Consider the following 18,829-nt stretch of genomic DNA (forward strand, 5'->3'; position numbering starts at 1 on the left):
CTACAGGCTGTTTCCTAAAATTTTAGGCACAAAATACTCTGTAACACTACATCTATATTAGCTTTCAGAGGAGGGGAAGGAAAAAAGATGACCTTACATAAACTCAAAAGTTACTTTTAAAATTAAGATTTCTATTTTGCAACCAAGGTATTATAGGGGAGGGGAAAAAGCTCTGTTGTATCACATTGGCGATGACTGAGGAACACACACCACCCAGTACCATACACTGAACAGTTCCCAGCCGAGTCAGCCTTGGCATGGCCTCCTGGGTTCCTCAGGAAGGGCCTGAAGTGCTTCTAGAGCAGCGGTTTTCAACCAGCGTGCCGCAGGCGTTTTTAAACCACGTAACACCTGACTATTTAGTCAGGGGCACTGACCTCTTTTCCCTTAGAATGTCTAATTAAAAAAATGATAAGAGCCAACACAACAAGAGCTGCTGACATAATGAATCGAAATTATACCTATTTTTTTTTCAGATCAGCAAAAAGTATGTATTTTGGTGTGCCGCAGAATTTCAGGAATTAGTGTGTGTGTGCTATGAGATGAAGAAGGTTTGAACTCACTGGTCTTGGCTGAACGTAGTAAATTTGCTCAAAGGACACTGGTCCACTGCTGTCAGAACTTAAGGGGAAATAAACGTTACCACGTTTAGTTTCTATCTAAACTTTCTATTCAATAGTTCTTACATTTTTTAAAACCCATGCCATTTCTAAAACGATTAAGGCAAACTGCCTTATCTAATGTTAAAATTTAATTACAAAGCTTTTTAGAAAAGATCTAAATGGAACTTCCATATGTAATTTTTTTAAAGTCTCAAATTCACAAAACTACTATTGCGAATTAGAGACTTCACAGTTATTCTAGGTAAACACATTCTCCCTTTTTTTAAAGATACAAATAAAATCACTATTAGTTTTCTATTATAAAAAAGCTCTGAACTTGACAATAAGTATGCTAGAGTCTCTTAATCCCATATTTCGTCCTTATGTCTTACTTGCCTACACATGAGATATATTACTTTCCAAATAAAGGGAGGGAAAAAACACCAGACCCAGTGGGAGAAAGAATGTTTAATAAATGGTGTTGAAACAAATAGCTATCTGTTTGGAATAAAAATAAAATTAGATCCTTATACCTTGCACCATATAGAAAAATACATATATTACTGATGGACTCAAGAGTAAAAAATAAAAATCAAGTACCCAAAATTCTACATAGAATTTTAGGGGGTTCATAGACTCCCTGAAGTCCATCCAAGGATCTCAGATTATCTAGAAGAGAAACTGTTAATCATCATGTCTATTAAAATCTCAATGCCAATACTAGACATGTTTTCAAGATCAAGTCACATGCAACCAATAAAGGGGAAGACATTAAATCATTGTTGCAACTTTATAAAATCTCCAAACTGGAACTAGAAACAGAGGCATGTCAATACAAATGGACAATGACCTAAAAAAAAATACACCAATTTAAATAAGTTTGAGTGCATACTGTACAAGTGTATCCATGTCTGATAGTCTTTCAGAAATATAAAATCAGCTAAATCTGAAGTACTTAAAATTTATTTTTAAGTGTAATGTTATTCTCAAACTTGATTAAAATACTTAATAAATACAAGTTATGTTTATTATGAATAACTGCAACATACTTAAACATCTAAACATGTTAATAGGAATTCTATAATATTAAAATGCAATACTTTCACCTGCATTAATCTCACACACAATGGAAAAATACTTGCAGATAATAGCATTAAGAATGCAAATATATTTTCACTGTGGAAGAAAAATAATAAGATCAGAAATCATGTATTTGAGTGCTCTACAAGGAAGCTGTAGATAGTCTACATTATGACAATCTATTTTAAAATGAAAACAATTCAATGTGTAAGTTTACAACAAGTTTACTCAAGGCAAAATATTTGTTTATTACAGAACAGGATCTTAAAGTAGCAAGGCAACATTAGATCAACCATTTTAGATTTTTTAAATGAAGTATAGCTTTAAAATTGTAATAAAGGTGAACATAAATTCTAACATGCTCTTCTCTTCTTATAAATGGGATGATGTAGAAAAGCAAAGCTTCAACGTGTAGGGATTGGAACCATCTGCAAACATTAAAAAACAAAGTTAACAGCTCACTTCAAACTTTCAAGGTTACCTTAAATTAGCAGAATAAATTATTTTACCTTTTTATAGTATGAGAAGCAGGAAAATAAAGAAGGAAAGCTTCTATGCAAGGTTAAGGGGAAGATTACTTTTGTTCATATCTACTAGCAGGAAAGCTCCAGGACGCCAGGAACTTTGTCTACTGCTACATCCCAACTGTTCTAACCATTATCCCAACATGCAGAAGGCCCTTGATTTTTTTTTAAGTGAGTTAATCATTACAGATAAATAGTATCAGGATTAGTCATATGTCCATGAACAAAAAGCTCACTCTGCAGAAAATATTACCAATGGTAATTCCTCAATAAAAACCAATTCAAGTATAGCTTGGGAAGAGGGAAAAGACTGGAATGCAAAGGAAGTTATCAATAAGCTGAAAAATATTCCAGGAGATCTGGGATTAAATATCTGATCACTAGCACATGTAAGTTCTAAAATTACTTTTTAAAAAATACTTCCATCTCATACATTTTTCTCTAACTTTTCAGACCAAGCAGAAACAACTCTTCATCAATTAATTATACAAGTAAACAATTCTATTTATTTTTCTTTCTTTTTTTTAAGTCCTCGCCCAAGGACATGCTTAGATCTTAGAGAGAGGGGAACAGAGAGAAGGGGGGAGAACATCAACTGGTTGCTGTTCATATGCACCCCCCCAACTGGGGACTGAACCTACAACCCAGGCATGTGCCCTAACTGGGAACTGAACCCACGGCCTTTCAGTCTACAGGATGACTCTCTAACCAAGTGAGCCACACCAGCCAGGGCCAATTCTGGTGTCTTAATATACCAGAATTTCAGTCTTAAAAGCCATAACTCCTTAAGGGGGAAAAAACATATAAGGGGAAAAGCATATATATAAAAAAGTATTTGCAAGACAGTGCAGAGGATAAAACAGAAATAACTTTATCTCCAAGGAGTTTATAATTCATATACTACCTTGAATATATCTCAATTGTACATATAATTTTAAAGTCTTTTAAAACTTCCTATCAAAAATTAAGCCTGACTCACTAATTAAAACTTACTTTTGTAACCAGAGGTAAAATGGGAAGTATTCCTATTTATTTAACTTTTTATTTTAAAAAATTTCAAACGTAAAGAAATACGTAGAGTGGTATAATAAGCCCTCACATGTCACCTCACGACAGTTACTGTCAGTATTTGGCGGTCCATTTCATCTGGCTACCTACCCTCCATACGCTGCTGGGAGCAAGAATATTTTAAAGCAAAATCCATAAATCCTTCAGTGTGTATTTTTTTTCCTTAACTGCCATTCATTCTACACCTAATAAAATTAATAATTTTCTCCTATTATTTAGAAAGCTAAAGTTTTAACACCCTTTAGAACCAGAATCAAAGTAAACCGCACAGCAAGCAGTGATCATCTATACACAAATGGGTAAATCAAACAAACTGGTATATCTCTACTATGATTAGCTACTCTGCAAATGCTAAAAAAAAAAAAAAAAAAAAGCAAGCTCTGGCTGGTGTGACTCAGTGGATTGAGCAGCGCAGCCTGTGCACTGAAAGGTTACTGGTTCAATTCTGGTCAGGGCACATGCCTGGGTTGTGGGTCAGGTTCCCCAGTTGGGCACACGCAAGAGGCAACCAATTGATGTATGTCTCACACATTGATTTTTCCCTCTTTCTCCCTCCCTTCCTGTCTCTCTAAAAATAAATAAATAAACAAACAAACAAATAAAAAGTCTTAAAAAAAAAGTAGCTTTGCATGTGCTGATATAGAAACAGCTCCAAGATATATTAAGTGAAAACAGCAAGGCACAGAATAGTATGTACAGAGAAACCATTTTGTGTAAGTTTCGAAATGTACATATATATTTACACTGAGAGAAGGAATAAAAGGAAGAAACAAATAGTTAGAAGGTATTGCCCTGGCTGGTGCGGCTCAGTGGATTGAGCACCAACCTGCAAACCAAAAGGTCACTAGTTTGATTCCCAGTCAGGGCACATGCCTGAGCTGTGGGCCAGGTCCCCAGTTGGGGGCATGTGAGATGCAGCCAGTTGGTGTTTCCCTCCCTTTTTTTCTCCCTTCTCCTCTCTCTAAAAATAAATAAAACCTTTCTTTTTTAAGGGTTAGAAGGTACAGAAAGCTTTAACTTTCATTTTGTAGCTTCATGTACGATTTTGAGTTTTTTAGTCCTATACATAGTTTTTCTCTAAAAAGGTCAACAGGTATTGTAGAGACCAGCTTCCAAGGCGGTTGCAAGGATCCCTGCCCCCTGGTATTCACAGCACTCTCTAGTCCCCTCCACACTGTACCCCTGCTGGTCTGTGTGACCAGAAGAATACAGCGCATGTGATGCTACGTCACTTGCAATGCTAGGTTATCAAAGACACCGTGGCTTCTGTTTCGGTCTTCTGCTCTCATCCCTCTTAGATCACTCACTCTGAAGGAAACCAGTTACCATGAAACAGACGGCGTGGTCTGACTGGGCCTGCAAACCACCACCTGAGAACTTGGAAATGGGCTTCCTAGCCCCAGGTCATGACTAGAAATGCCTGCAGGACCAGGGAACAGTCTCAGTGCAACCCCACGAGAGACCCTGAGCCAGAACTACCCAGCTAAACTGTATACAGATTACTGACCCTCAGCAATAATAAGATAATACATGTGTGCTGTTGTTTTTAAACATCCTCACCCAAGGACATTTTCATTGCCTTTAGAGAGATTAATTAAGGAAGAGAGAAACATCGATTGGCTGCCTCCCATACACTCCTAGACAGGGTAACGTATGAACGCGGACTGGGGATCAAACCTGCAACCTTTTGGCCATGCTCCAACAGCTCATCCACACCAGCCAGGACAATGTTTGCTGTTGTAAGGTGTTAAATGTTGAGATAATCTGTTACACAGCAATAGGTAACTAATTTAACAAGTATATGGGTTGTGGGATTCATATGCTTTTTATTCTTTGTACTTCTCTATTTTTTAAAAGCTAATAAATGTTAATTTTAAATTACTGTGGATACTTCTGTCAGGACCTCCCACTGCAAAATGATGACGCAATTTCACTTACTTGGAACTCTTATCTGGTAGTGATTAAGAGCGGTAAGGGCTTCTACAGCATCGGTTTTGCACTCCCATTCTAAGAGCCCAGAGAGCGTTTTGGCAGATGCTAAAGCAAAGAATCACAAATCCCGCTGTTATTTGCTTGTCATCAACTTAACCAGAAAACTTAAGAAGAGGGAATGTGCACTTACGTTTTGCATCGAACACTTTATATTTGATGAATGTAAGAACTTCATGGTCATTACACAACTGTTAAAGAAATGTGGTGCTCCGTTAAAAATATGATCAAAATAAGATTTCTACCTTTTTTTAAACAAAAGTTTATGGCAGCTTTTAAGTTTTGAGCCTGGCATGAATGAATTAGATAAAATATGTTTTTAGATTAACAAGTTGTATGAGAAAATCAGTTAAAACCACAGATTTGTAACTGAAATACATATTCTCAAACCAGGATTTACTGGCTGACCAACAGGAATGGAGTTCCATAAAATAAACTCTTTTCTGAAGCATTTCCTACAGTTAGGGAAGAAGTCAAGGATATATAAAATTTTGTTATGGGTAAGAATTAAAAACATAGCAATAGAACTTTCTGAATGCAGGAGTAAGAGTATCTCATTCTAATTTCAACTCTTAAAAGACTGAGTCACAAACCAAAAAGACCCATGAAGAACAGAGGCCGGAGGAGTATAATGGCCAAAGAATAAAGTATATAAATAAGGCACCAAACAAACAACAGACTACTAATAATATCAAAAACAGATGAACAGAGCTAAAATATGGCATATCTGAAAACAGAAAATAGGAACATTTTACACAATCGGTACGTCAGGGCCTACCTTTGTGAAGGTCTCTTCTGTGACGCACAGCGGAACATTGTAATAATGCAGCACACACGAGGGCGGCTGGATTATGTTCTTAGATGCCTGGCCGGCACTGGTAAAGCGATTGTTCTTGCTCATTGCAAAATCCTTGTAGCTACTTGTACCATCCTCCAGCTCAAAGATTTGACTGGGAACAACTGAATGTTGTTTAGACACACTAAAGAGTGGAAAGGGATAAAGTATGCTGCTTGTTAGATAAAAAGCAGCATAAACACAGTCTCAGAATCTTAATATATATATACCCACATCAATCTTAATAAAAAAGGACATATGTAGCTATGTAAACAGTTTAAATGTTTAATATTTTGAACATTTATTTAAATATGTAAATTTAAGCCCTGGCTGGCATAGCTCAGTGGATTGAGTGTGGGCTGCGAACTAAAGTGTCGAAGGTTCGATTCCCAGTCAGGGTACAATGCCTGGGTTGCAGGCCATGACTCCCAGCAACCGAACACTGATGTTTCTCTCTCTCTATCTCCCTCCCTTTCCTCTCTAAAAATAAACAAACAAGAATTTTAAAAAATCTTATAAAAAATAAATATGTAAATTTAGTTTGAGTTAAATCACTCTTATTTTAGACATTAGAAAGACAAATCTATTGAATATGTTCTCAGAAAACTTGAACATAAAATGTACCCACTTTAACATGCTGTTTTATAATCATAAAACTAAAAAGTAGGTAGAGGCAAGCAAAATCTGATTGCATAATCCTAACACTTTGCCTAAAATCATTAACACCAAGGTATAAATTTCAGATGTGCCCTCAGTTACATTAAAATATTCTGAAATTGAAATTAATGTTGTTAATAAAAAGGGTAAAGATTTTTAAATATTTTTAAATTTAGCACTTAAGATATTTACCAAACATTAAGTCTTTTCCCAAATAACTTGACATTGTTCAGGTGTGTGACCGCCCTTTCTACAGCATACTCATCGCCCATTTCTACCAGGGCTGTACCAGGGATGGTCTTCATGAATTTCACCTGTGAATACAAAAATTCCAAAAAGGTGACTATTTCATTCCCTTTTAGAGTAACAGAATTACTAAAAGGTAATATGGTTTAAGTGGTTATATTAAATACAGAAGATCACCTGGCATCTTCAACTTTATTCTGATGTGCTATTAGACAAACTTAACTCATATAGAAAAAAGTTAAAAAGTTTAATTATGTTGTACAGCACACTGAAGAAGAGCACAGGCTTACCCTGGCTCTGTTACTTATTAACTGTGTGATATACAGCAATTACTTCACTTCTCTGAGCCTCAGACTTCCCTGTAACACGGAGATAACAACAGCTCACAAGACTCACCAATAGTTATTCATTCAACAAATATTTATTAATTCCGAGTGCTTTGATAAGCACTGTGCTAGGCAGTACTGGGGATTTAATAATGAATATAACAGGCACGGTCCTCTTGAAGTTTATATTCTAGCAGGTAGGTCAGAAATTTGAAAGTAAGTAATATTTACCAACATCCAGAGTGCTGTTACAGCAATATACAAATCCTATATAAGAAACAGTAAAAGGCCCTGGCTGGGTAGCTCAGTTGGTTAGAGCACAGACCTGATACGCCAAGGTTGTGGGTTCTATCTCTGGTCAGGTTATACACAGGAAGCAACTAATAAATGCATAAATAAGTGGAACAACAAATCAATGTTTCTCTCCCCCTAGGATCAATAAACAAATAAATAAAATTATGAAAAGAAAAAATAATACAACATGGCCTTGAGACAACACTGCCTATAGAAAGGCTTGTGCAAGGTAGAGGCAGTTTAAAAAACAGGTGATACTTCACAGGTTTTCATGCCATCTTGGGCAGAGGCCACATTATCCTCTTATTTTAATTTTAATTTAAGTGCTGTAAGGGCTAGATGGGATCAAGCATGAAAATCACTTGGCATAGTGCCCTGACCAGGGATTGAACCCAGCGAACTTCTGGTTCACAGGCTGGCGCCCAATCAATCCACCGAGCCACACCAGCTGGGGCCACGACATATTGCCTTATCAGCTGACTTCAAAGGAATAGTGGGGATGTACTTACACATCAAATGCAACACAGCACTTATATCCACCACCGCCACTGTCTATTTTAATGTGCTACCCTAGCATTTTTATACTACACCTGCACTTGAACAAGACTCAGCTGTAGCAGGATTTTTTCAGTTTTATTTGAAATTAACTGTCTTCTCTTGGGCAAAATTTCTCTTCCTTGATTAAAACCAGTAACATCCTACAAATCTAATCATGAATAAATATATATGTTAAGTATGTAGTTCTTGTGCTGGTAAATCTTTAAAAGAAGTTAGGAAAAATTATATATAGACATTGTAAGGATTATAATGGTTTGAGTTTAATGTATCATAATATATCACTTAAAATATTTTTAAAATGTTGAGATGCTGAGTGAGAGAAACTAGAATTGTTCAAACAACACATAGAAAACTTAAGTTTTGTTAGATAAAGTAATTTGGGTTACTAAATCATAATTAGTTCATAACACAAAAGACAAATCTCTATTAAAGATATTGATTAAACTGCCTGATTCTGATTACCTAATAAATGTGAAAAGCACAAAAAGAAAAGTAATACTATGTAAAGAAGGTTAAAATATACATTAAAGCCCATTTAGTTATCAAGCATGAGGCTCCCAGACCTTAACTAACAACCGAACATCCAAGATAAATGCCTGTGTGAAAAAATCTGCACTGTTTCTCCCAATGTTGCTAAATCTGTCCCATGTAGTCGTGGATAGTTATGTAAGTAGATACATCTCCTATGTTCTCACCTAGACCAAATGTAAATTTTTTTAAAAATGTGGTCAAATATGTTGAGGAAACTCTTATTTCAGAGATAAATTACTTCTTTTTCCAAGTTAACTTCTTCAAATCAGGGAGGCTTTGGAATCAAATTAAGGACTAAGAGTACCAAGAGACTCACATAACACTTACACTTTTTTATTGTTGTGAAAACAGGGGAAGTATCATTACTACTACAGTATTGAAACTCAAAGTAGCAAATATATCAAACAACTTCCCCAGTAAGTTTTCCATGATGCTTTCAAATATAGTTTAACATCTATTTTGTAATAGGGACTATCCTAAGAATTTATAAAATTATCAATGAACAGAACATAACAGATGTGGAGAAACTACCGAGTTATCTGATGAAAATCAAGTTACAATTTGAGAGATCTTCAAAATATGTTTAATTTAAGTGTTTTGCTTCTTTTTTAGTATAAGCCTCTGGACAAGAAGTTCTGGCCAAATTCTATCAAAGTGGGTCAGTTTCAAACACTGCTGGAGCTAAAAGCACATTGTTCCTCAGAAGGTACAGGAACTCTAGCATTTGGGAGGCAAGTAAATCTATGTAAATCTAGAACTCTCCTAAAGCTCATGACTTGGGTCAAACTCTGAGACATATTTATACATACCTAGCTCCATGAAAGTAACTGCTATTTCAAAGTCCAGTTTAACATGTTAAATACTAGCATCTGTTGCCCTGGCTTGTGTGGCTCAGTGAGTTGGGTGTCATCCCACAAACTAAAGGTCGCTGATTCAATTCCAGGTCTGGGCATGTGCCTGGGTTGCAGGCCCAGCCCTGGACTAGAGGCATGTGAGAGGCGACTGATCAATGTTTCTCTCACATATCGATGCTTCTCTCTTTCTTTCTCCTTCCTTCCCCCTCTCTCTAAAAATAAATAAATAAAATCTTTTAAATGCTAGAATCTCTTTGAAATGATAAAAATACTCTAGTAAGTGATTAAATTGTTTTAGACTTCTATCTGTATTAGTTATTTAAAAAATGTCTAAACAATAACCTATACTGATCACTTACCAACAAAAAACAATTTCTAGAGTTCCTACGTAATGAATTTTTAGCCATGTGGATTACTACTAAAAGAACTTGAATGTTCTTACTCAAGAAAACATATATTTGCTGCCTTTTCAGATTTTCCTATATTATCTTAGCAAAATATATACATATAAAATTAAACTTACCTTTTCAATATTTCCATATAAGCAAAATAAGTTGAAGACTCTTGAACAATTCATTTTCAGTGGATGCAACCCACTAACCATTACAACTGAGCCAGAGGGACTTCCTCCATGCATGTAAGAGGAAGAGGCCTGTGGTAATGGGTATGCCACAAGCTCGGGTGTATCTCGAGAGCCCATTCTGTAACGGCTCGGTAAAGGCAACAATGGACCATGAGATCCTATAAAAATGATCAAGAAAAGAAAAAACACAACTTTAGCATATATACTATATACCATGCAAAAAATAAACTCTTAATATAACTTAGTCTAATATATGCCTAAAGAAAACTCAAATGTGTCAATGTTCAAATACAACCTGTGGTAATTAATAAAAATCTATGCTTATTTGGGCCAGATCCAATATACACTGGCCTGCATACATCAGGTTTTAAGTTCATATATTTGAAAAAAAAAATTGTGGTTTAACAAAAAAAGGTATACAAGATCAGGCCATAGATAGAGAGGGGGAAATCAGTGTAAACTTGGGGTCACTATATATACATCGTTATACCTCAAGTTTAAAAAAAAACCTTCTGACAATGTCTTTTGGGGGATACTACTACAAAAACATATACAGTAAAATCTGGAAAACTATCTCTATAGCGATACAACAAAAAGAACATCTTTAGTTCCACTGAAAAGTTGTCTCCTTTAGATATAACTTACTACAATGTACTTTCAGGTTAGTATTTTACTCCAGTTCTAATTCAGGTAACTAAAACCACAGTTATCACACCTCTTCAGAGGTGTCGTTATTCAGCCACCTCCACTTCTCTCAATATCAAGAAGCAGAAGAAATAGCCTGAGTAACTGAACCTGTTGTCACAAAAAACACACAAAAATCTATGTCTCTTATGCTGAGAATCCTTAAGAAGCAACCTAACTCTATCTAGAGTAGTTCTAAACAACTTTGTCTGGTTTTCCCATCCATAACAGATTAGAAGTAACAAGAAAAATAAGGCTACAGTACATGAAACAGACAAGAATGAGCGAGTCTGGAGAAACTGTGATACCACAAGTAGGCTCAGGGCACTTAAACAACAAGAAGAGAGGCATAAGCACTCAAGAAGAGGCAACTAAGCTGGAGACAAGTAGCTCAGAAATATAAACCTACACATCACAGATGCTCCTGAGTTAGTGATCATGGAAGCATACTCTGGGATACATGCAGAGGTCCTCTTGACGTGCAGGAAACCAATCCAAAATCCCAAGTCCTTTCCTCGTTTCTCAAAAAGTGAAAACTATAATGCTACTGACTTTCATTTTTACATTAAGACTAAGGGACACAGTAATAACATTTTACTATTACCTACTGAGCTACTAAGTACTACTGTATTTTGGTAGTACAGCATGCCTTTAGAGCTCATATGGACTCGGTATTCAGTATTCTAAATACAGCTGCCATTGATCACAACACAGCAATACTACCACTGAGCACACATGCAAACAGTCTGAATTTCTGCGATTTCATAGAGCAGCAATTTTCAACTGGTGTGCCGCAAAAAATTTTTTAACATGCAATACCTGACTTTCAAAATTTTTTAAATGTTTATTGGTTTGAGAGAGAGAGGAAGGGAGAGAGGAGAAGAACACTGACACGAGAGCGAAACACTGGCTGGTGGCCTCCCATAGGCGTCCTGACTGGGAATCAAACCCTCAAACCTTTAGCTGGGATGCTGCTCCAACTAACTGAGACATATGGGCCAAGGAGCAATATGTGACTCTTCAGTCAGGGCCACGGACCTCTTTTCCCTTAGATTGTCAAATTAAAAAATGACAACAGCCAACACAATAGCTGTCCAGTGTGAATGAATCAAAATTATACCTTTTTTGGGTCAAGATTGGCAAAAAATATATTTTTGTTTGTGCTGCAGATGTACCATGTGATAAAAAAAGGTGGGAAATCACTGTTACAGAGGAACCCTTTATCAGTGTGTCATCATCAGTATTGCCTTAAACTGGTCACAGTTTTCAATGGCTCTTCTTGTTGGCAATTGGTAGTTTATCAAAACAACCAATATCGCTTATGGTGAGTTACCTGTAAGTAAGTACACATACTTGGGCCTCTAACTTCAACTATTACATATACGCTGGGGTCATATAGCAATCACTCTTACCCCTATGCAAAAGTACATATATATATTCTACTGCACCACTCCCCCACCATTTGCTAGTACAGTAAAAACATGTTACTATTATCACTAAATTTTCTTTCCCACGGGAAGTGGAAAGATGTATGGTAGATGGGCAGTAGAAACCTTCCACTCTTTTTTAGTTGGCCAAGATCCCAAAACTTTTGACATCTACTGCCGTATTTAACTATCAAATTCAGTGCAAGAGTTTAACTGATGTTTAATTATGATCTTGAGCCATCAGGATTGATTAAATTATGTTATCTATAAAAATTTGTTACCTATATTGTTTAAGAAAATAAGAAAAAAAGAAGTCTTGTAAAAGCTTTCTGTACTAAAAAGTTCATGCAAAAAAGTTTTGGTGCTTAAAAAACATGCTTCAGGTAGTATTTTAAAAATCCACTTACATGAAAAAATGCTACATAAATGGCATTATTAACATTTTGAAGGAGTTTCTCATCTTTGGTATTCTTAAATCTTTGGTCCAGGAACCACATCCAAAGACACTGGCAATTGGTACACAAACTTTTCATGGACTCACAGCAAATAAATCTGTATATTTATTTTTGCCACTTTTCAAATATAAGGGCTTCTATCAGTTCACCTCATAGAGCTGGGCTTCCCAAATTAAAAGACTTAAAGAATTCTGAAGGCACAGATTTATACTGTTATCCTGCATAAAATAATGAATTGACTCTAATTAAAGAATTAAACCTTTTCAATTCCCTCTTTCTTACATTATCAACATAAAGGAAAAGCCACACGTGGTATGGCACAAAAATACAAATAATCCTGTTTCGCTGAACAGCTAGACCCAAGGGATACAGTGTGACCTGCTGCATTTGTAAAAATTCACCAGCTCCCATTCCCATCTTCTACATCTTTCCCCAGTTTCCTCACCTTACTTCTCTGCATCTTTATCCACCTGTCTCCCCATCCCCCTTTCCTCCTATACCCTATTCTGCTTACTTCCCTAGAAAGTAGAATTATCCTCAGAGTTAAGTGTTTCAATGAACACAGCTCAGAACAGATGCCCCTACACAACCCCACCCAACCATTCCTCTCCAGCAGGACTCTACAGAGCCTGAAAGGTCCCTACTTAGCAACCGTCATCATGCCCTGGCTGGGTAGTTCAACTGGTTAGAGTCATCCCAACTTCAAGGTTGCAGGTTTCATCCCTGTTCAGGGCACATATGAGAAGCAACCAACGAATGCATAAATAAGTGGAATAACAAACTGGTGTTTCTTTCTCTCTCTCTAAAATCAATAATTTTAAAAAAATCACTTCAAAGAATTCTGCACCTCCTCTCTTTAAGTAAGCTTACATTTTAAACTTTATACACACAAACACTCCAAATAAATTAGGGTATAAAACTGACAAAGTATTTTACAATATGCTTTAAAAAAATGAAGTTCTTCTAGGGCATATACCATACTTTAATTTATATAATTTTTCAGTGAGGTATATTTTATAAAGGAAGGAAAACCTAAAAAATCACGCCGAGAAAACTGTCTGTGTCAACACTACTGCAGTGGAGTTCTTCATCCTTCATAAGAAAAGATTTATTCTTTCACAGATTTTTCTAGCCTGCTTTGGCAAAACATTTAACCAATTCCAGCCTTCACCTGACGCCCATGGCAGTTACATGTTCACAACTACACTACAAACTTATGATGAGCAATTGTTCTGTGACCCTCCATTACGCAAAGCACAGCGGGCTCCTAATAAGTGTTTCTTTACCGCAGGGTCAGAACTATCCACACGACCATTTTTAATATTTACCTTGTGAAAGAAACCTTGATAAATTTTGAAGGAACACTCTTAAAATGGCAGTAAGCAGTAAGGTTTTCATTCTATTAATATACACCACACCTACTCCTTTGTCATAACGTATTGTTTTAATTCCTTCTGCCATACAGACTATTATAGAAACTTGAACAAACACACGAGCATACACGTAATAAATCTTTTTTGGGGGGTTTCAAAAAAGACAACAGGGAATAAACAAAAACCCATAGCTAAGAGTGGTTATGGAACATGTAGGCAATTTGAAAATATTTCAGACAACAGGCAACACCAGTGGTTTTGGTGTTAAATCCCAAAGTATGATATAGCAATTTCTATTTTCTACTACTTTAAATGGCTTTGGACTTCAACTTTAAACCACAGAATAGGTGAGGTCAACAATTAATGCTTTTTAAAAACTAAAAAATATTTAAAACCACACAACTTATAACCAGTTAAAAATGCCATCCGACAGCATTTCTCAACATCTATTCACAAGGACAATAGCCTGATACCTAACTCCTTCCTGTAGAAAAATATTATTCTAGGCTACGTAACTTAACTTACTAACATAGCAAACATTAAAACTAAAGAACTGTTAAAAGAGGAATTAAATACAAACCAATTTCACCAAGACCAAAATATCAACTGTAGAACAAAAATAATTACAGATCTAACCAGAAACATGTTTCCTTTTCAACAAATGCCCCATTCTTTCTGCCTTTATTACTCGAAATTCCCCTTTGCTCATAATTGCTAGAAAGATGAAAATACACTTACTGAACAATAACACTTCTTTCTGGCCCTCTAACAGAACCAGAGCCAATTACTAATCAAAACCAAGGCAAAACAAAACAAAATATGATGGTAAAAAAGCTTTCAAATTCCCAATAAAGAGCCTCATTTATCTCAAGGACTATATGATATATCAATAGTCTTTAAAAAAAAAAAAAAACAGATGGTTTTGGGCAATTCCTTGGGAGTACATGACAAGGGACTGATCCCATATAAACCAAGTCTGGGGAGCAGGAAAAACAGAGACACGAAATGAGGCATTCTTCATAAGAAATGCAAAAAGGCCAACAGTTCATCTGTACTACCTTCCTTCTGCCTTGACACACTTACCATAGCCATCATGTCTAAACGAAGAAGGGTGTTCTCCCAAAATGGCTTGTCTCTGGCGACCCTTTCCTCTATCTGACACAAAAGTAGAAACATGGTTTTAACAATTTTGACCCAAGTACTTAACAGAGTTCTCACATGGGAAAACCCATTCAAAACATCCATTAGAATTCATAAAAAAAATATATATATGATACCTGGTTAACTTTAAACATCCATTCATATCCATTTTAAATACAAACACCAAAGGTTTAAGAAAATAATTCTATCTAACAAACTCCACTTGACTTGAAATATCTTTTTGGCAAATGCCAAATACAATCACACTTTCAAATTTAAGAAAAGAATGGATACTTTTCAGAAAGGGAATGTACACAATGCTAAAGTTTGACACTGTACAGAAGTTTTTACCAATACATGTCTTTAAAACAAGCTTTAAGTGCAGTACTTTTGAAAGACAGTACCTGAATCATACTATTAGCTTCAACAGCAACACATTTTCAAAGTGGGCTTCTTTCAAGAAGTTCAGCATAAGCCAACAACAACCTGTATTACATGGTTTCACAATCAGTAAACACAGAGTATTTTGAATGTATATACACATATTTACAAACACCTACACACTCGAGAGCTGGAAATCTGCACATCACTGGCCCAGGTTATATCATGGATCAGTCATTGTGTATAGATCTTAACACCAGGCAGGACTATGAGCACCCTCCAAATTTAAAGATGCCAAGAAGAAGCTAACCAAGGGGGCTACATTATTGGATGAGAGTACTACAATACTCCTAAATATTTGTTTTATTATTTTAGCTACATTTTCAGGGAAGATATGCCAATTTTCCCAAATCTAATTTGAGACTTCAATAAAGTGACTTGTAAGTTTCTTAAAGCACTCCCTATGTTGGTTAGTGAGTTTTAAAATTCATTGTGCAATACTTTTAGAAAGCGTGCTGATCAAATTATAGCGACCAGTAAGATTTTTTCTTAATTTATCTTAAGAGTCTGGTCATTCTGATCTTTGAAAATTCAGAGAGAGAGGCTTTCTATATACCCTTAGTCACCTAAACAAATGAGGTTTATGGGAGATGAGAAATACTCTAATACTCACTTCTGTCTAGAGAAGTAGTGTTTTAATTACCTATTCCAAGTACTGATAGCACTGATAGGGACCTAGGAAGTGATCGAGCTCTACTTTTATTCAGTGAGTAAATTCTCTTCGTGTCATCCCGATCAATTGGGACCATGTAGCCTCTGCTGACCCAACACCAGTAACAAGACACTCACTACTTCCCCTTGCATTTTCAGTTAGTCCTAAATCACTAGGAAATTAATTTTTATATTATACAGAAATTAGTCCCCTGCCCATATTCTATCCCATTTGGGGCCTCACAGACAAGTCTTTCCGCAACACCCTTCCAAGTACTTGAAAGCTACTATGATCCTCCCTCCATTTCCCCAAAGCCATTTCTTCTCCAGTCTAAACATTGTTTCTTCTTCCCGTTACAAGGCTTCCGGCACCATCATTTCAATCTCACTCCTTTTGAATCAATCCAATCTGCTAATGCATTCTGCTAATGTGCCTCTATTTAAGCATGCCACCAAACACTAAATACAATTCCTTAGCTGATCTAGGAATCTTAAACCAAAACCACCAGGTCTTCAAGGCTCAGTCTTATCCATACAGTTAATCGTGTGCTATAAAATAAAGGAAAGAACACTGGATTGGGAATCAGAAGATCCCCACTTAACTACTAATTTGCTATACAATCACAGAAACAATCTTCATTCACAAAATGAAAGAGTTAGGATAGATGATCTCCAAGGTATCTTTCAGCCAAACATTATCATTACTAATAATTCTCTTTATTTGAAGCACTCACTACCTAATATAAGATCACATAAAAGAGAAGAACTATGAAGAAAAGTCAAAAAAACACTGAATACACCAATCTATAGACAGTGGTTTGTAACCTTTCCTGGATTCATCTGAAACCTGATGGAAGCTGTGGGCCTTCTCCACTGAAAGATACATAGATAGACAAGTTTCATTTAACATTTCTGGAGGGATTCTCTGGAGTTCAGGCTAAAAATTCTTTGCACTAAAATGTAATTTGGGCTGAAAAGAACTTTTAAAAAATAAAGTTATATTTATAAAAGTACTTTTTTGGTTAAAAAAAGGTTACAATTCAGTATCAAGTAGCTGAGCAGAAGCTGAACTCACTACAAAAATAAAAACATCAACTGCTATAGTGTTGCCAGACAAATATCTACCTGTAAGGAATTAGGAAACAAAATTTTTTCCCTTGAAAGCATGAACAACTAAAATTCTGTTTGGCTTCCTTTAATTATACTTCACTATTTAAAAATCTACCTTACACATTTCTAAAACTTTTGACTGTAATTCCTTGCATGAAAAACTAATGTAAACTGGCTTTGTGTAAAACTTTAGACCTTAAAAAAAAAAGATGTTAACACTATTAAAATAAGAAGCATGTCTACAAATGTTTTTAAGAGAAATATAACCAAAATCATTATTTCAAGTAAGAAAAATAACAAAACAAAACCCTGAGTGTTCACTGACTGTAATTTGACAGAAGTGAGAGATTTCTCATCAGCCACTTATTCTGTTGTTTGAGTGCTAAGGCTTTGTTTTCCAACACTGCACTCAAGCGCACCAGGCCTATACCAAGCAGATTTCTGAGTAGTGAAAAATGTGGGGTCCAGCCAAAGCTGCATTACAAAACAAATCTGTCTGTAACCCCATACATCAGGCAAGATGATTTCCTGAAAATTGAGAATTAAAGGGGCCAATCGTACAAAGGTCCTAAATATTTAAACATGCAAAGAACCACTGCACTGTATTTTTTTCCTTTGGGCAAGAATATATGCACTACAGAGTCCCTACTGCCCAAGATATTTTGGATGCCATAAAATTTTTTCTGGTTTATTAAATTTTACAGACACACTCACCTTGGTGAGTTTTCCCAACATATGGTTCAAATGCTGATATTGTAGTTGAGATGTAGCCAATATTGCAGCCCCCTTGTTTTTACAAGATCCACATTTTAAACTGTATATTCCAAAATTGCCACACATTTAGTTGAACAATTTTATCAGTAAAATCTATGCTCATGAAATCTAGCATTTATAGGTTATAGGTGAAAATGTATCTCAAATGAACTGCTCTTACTTTCAGATTTATCAAGTTTAAATAGATTCTACCCTGAACAGACACATTACTTTCACCTCCATTTGAAATGTCAAAATCTCTAGTTATACAAATTAACATGAGTGATAACCTTAAATTGTTACAAAAAGTAACAACTTATAAGCAACCACTTTACAAAAATCAAACCACACAGAAAACCGTATTTTACATATAATGCACTTTTCATTGTATTATTCTATTCAGTGACCACACTTGAGGGAAGAAAAAAAACCTTAAGTGCAGCAAGTGTGCACCTTTCTAAGCCTTTTATCTTTAATATCTGTGTGGACTGGTTGAGCATTATTAATTCCCAAGACCTGCAGATAAACTGCAGATTAATTGTTATTTGCCAATTAACAATTTGAATCTAAGCTACAAACAGTTACAGTAATGGGCATTAAGATTTACAACATTGTAGATATAGGCTAGTATTTGTTAGTGAAAAGTCT

The 18,829-nt window shown here is 35.7% G+C and overlaps 1 protein-coding gene across 2 annotated transcripts in view; it reads right to left on the minus strand.

Annotated features, from left to right (window-relative positions):
• Nucleotides 1-1,388: 1,388 nt before the first annotated feature.
• HNRNPLL (heterogeneous nuclear ribonucleoprotein L like) overlaps nt 1,389-18,829 on the minus strand; it is a 42,732-nt gene continuing 25,291 nt past the window's right edge. Inside the window, exons 7-13 of one of the 2 annotated variants that reach the window (XM_036027877.1) lie at nt 15,170-15,241; nt 10,088-10,305; nt 6,948-7,069; nt 6,042-6,243; nt 5,397-5,454; nt 5,213-5,311; nt 1,389-2,110 (exon numbers count right to left, since the gene is read on the minus strand). In XM_036027877.1, coding sequence (XP_035883770.1) covers nt 2,055-2,110; nt 5,213-5,311; nt 5,397-5,454; nt 6,042-6,243; nt 6,948-7,069; nt 10,088-10,305; nt 15,170-15,241 — 827 coding nt within the window. In that variant the 3' untranslated portion in view covers nt 1,389-2,054. The remainder of the gene's footprint in view (nt 2,111-5,212; nt 5,312-5,396; nt 5,455-6,041; nt 6,244-6,947; nt 7,070-10,087; nt 10,306-15,169; nt 15,242-18,829) is intronic. The other variant, XM_036027878.1, reaches the window with a different exon arrangement.

Source organism: Phyllostomus discolor, chromosome 6 (genome assembly GCF_004126475.2).
Source record: "Phyllostomus discolor isolate MPI-MPIP mPhyDis1 chromosome 6, mPhyDis1.pri.v3, whole genome shotgun sequence".
Classification (NCBI taxonomy): Eukaryota; Metazoa; Chordata; class Mammalia; order Chiroptera; family Phyllostomidae; genus Phyllostomus; species Phyllostomus discolor.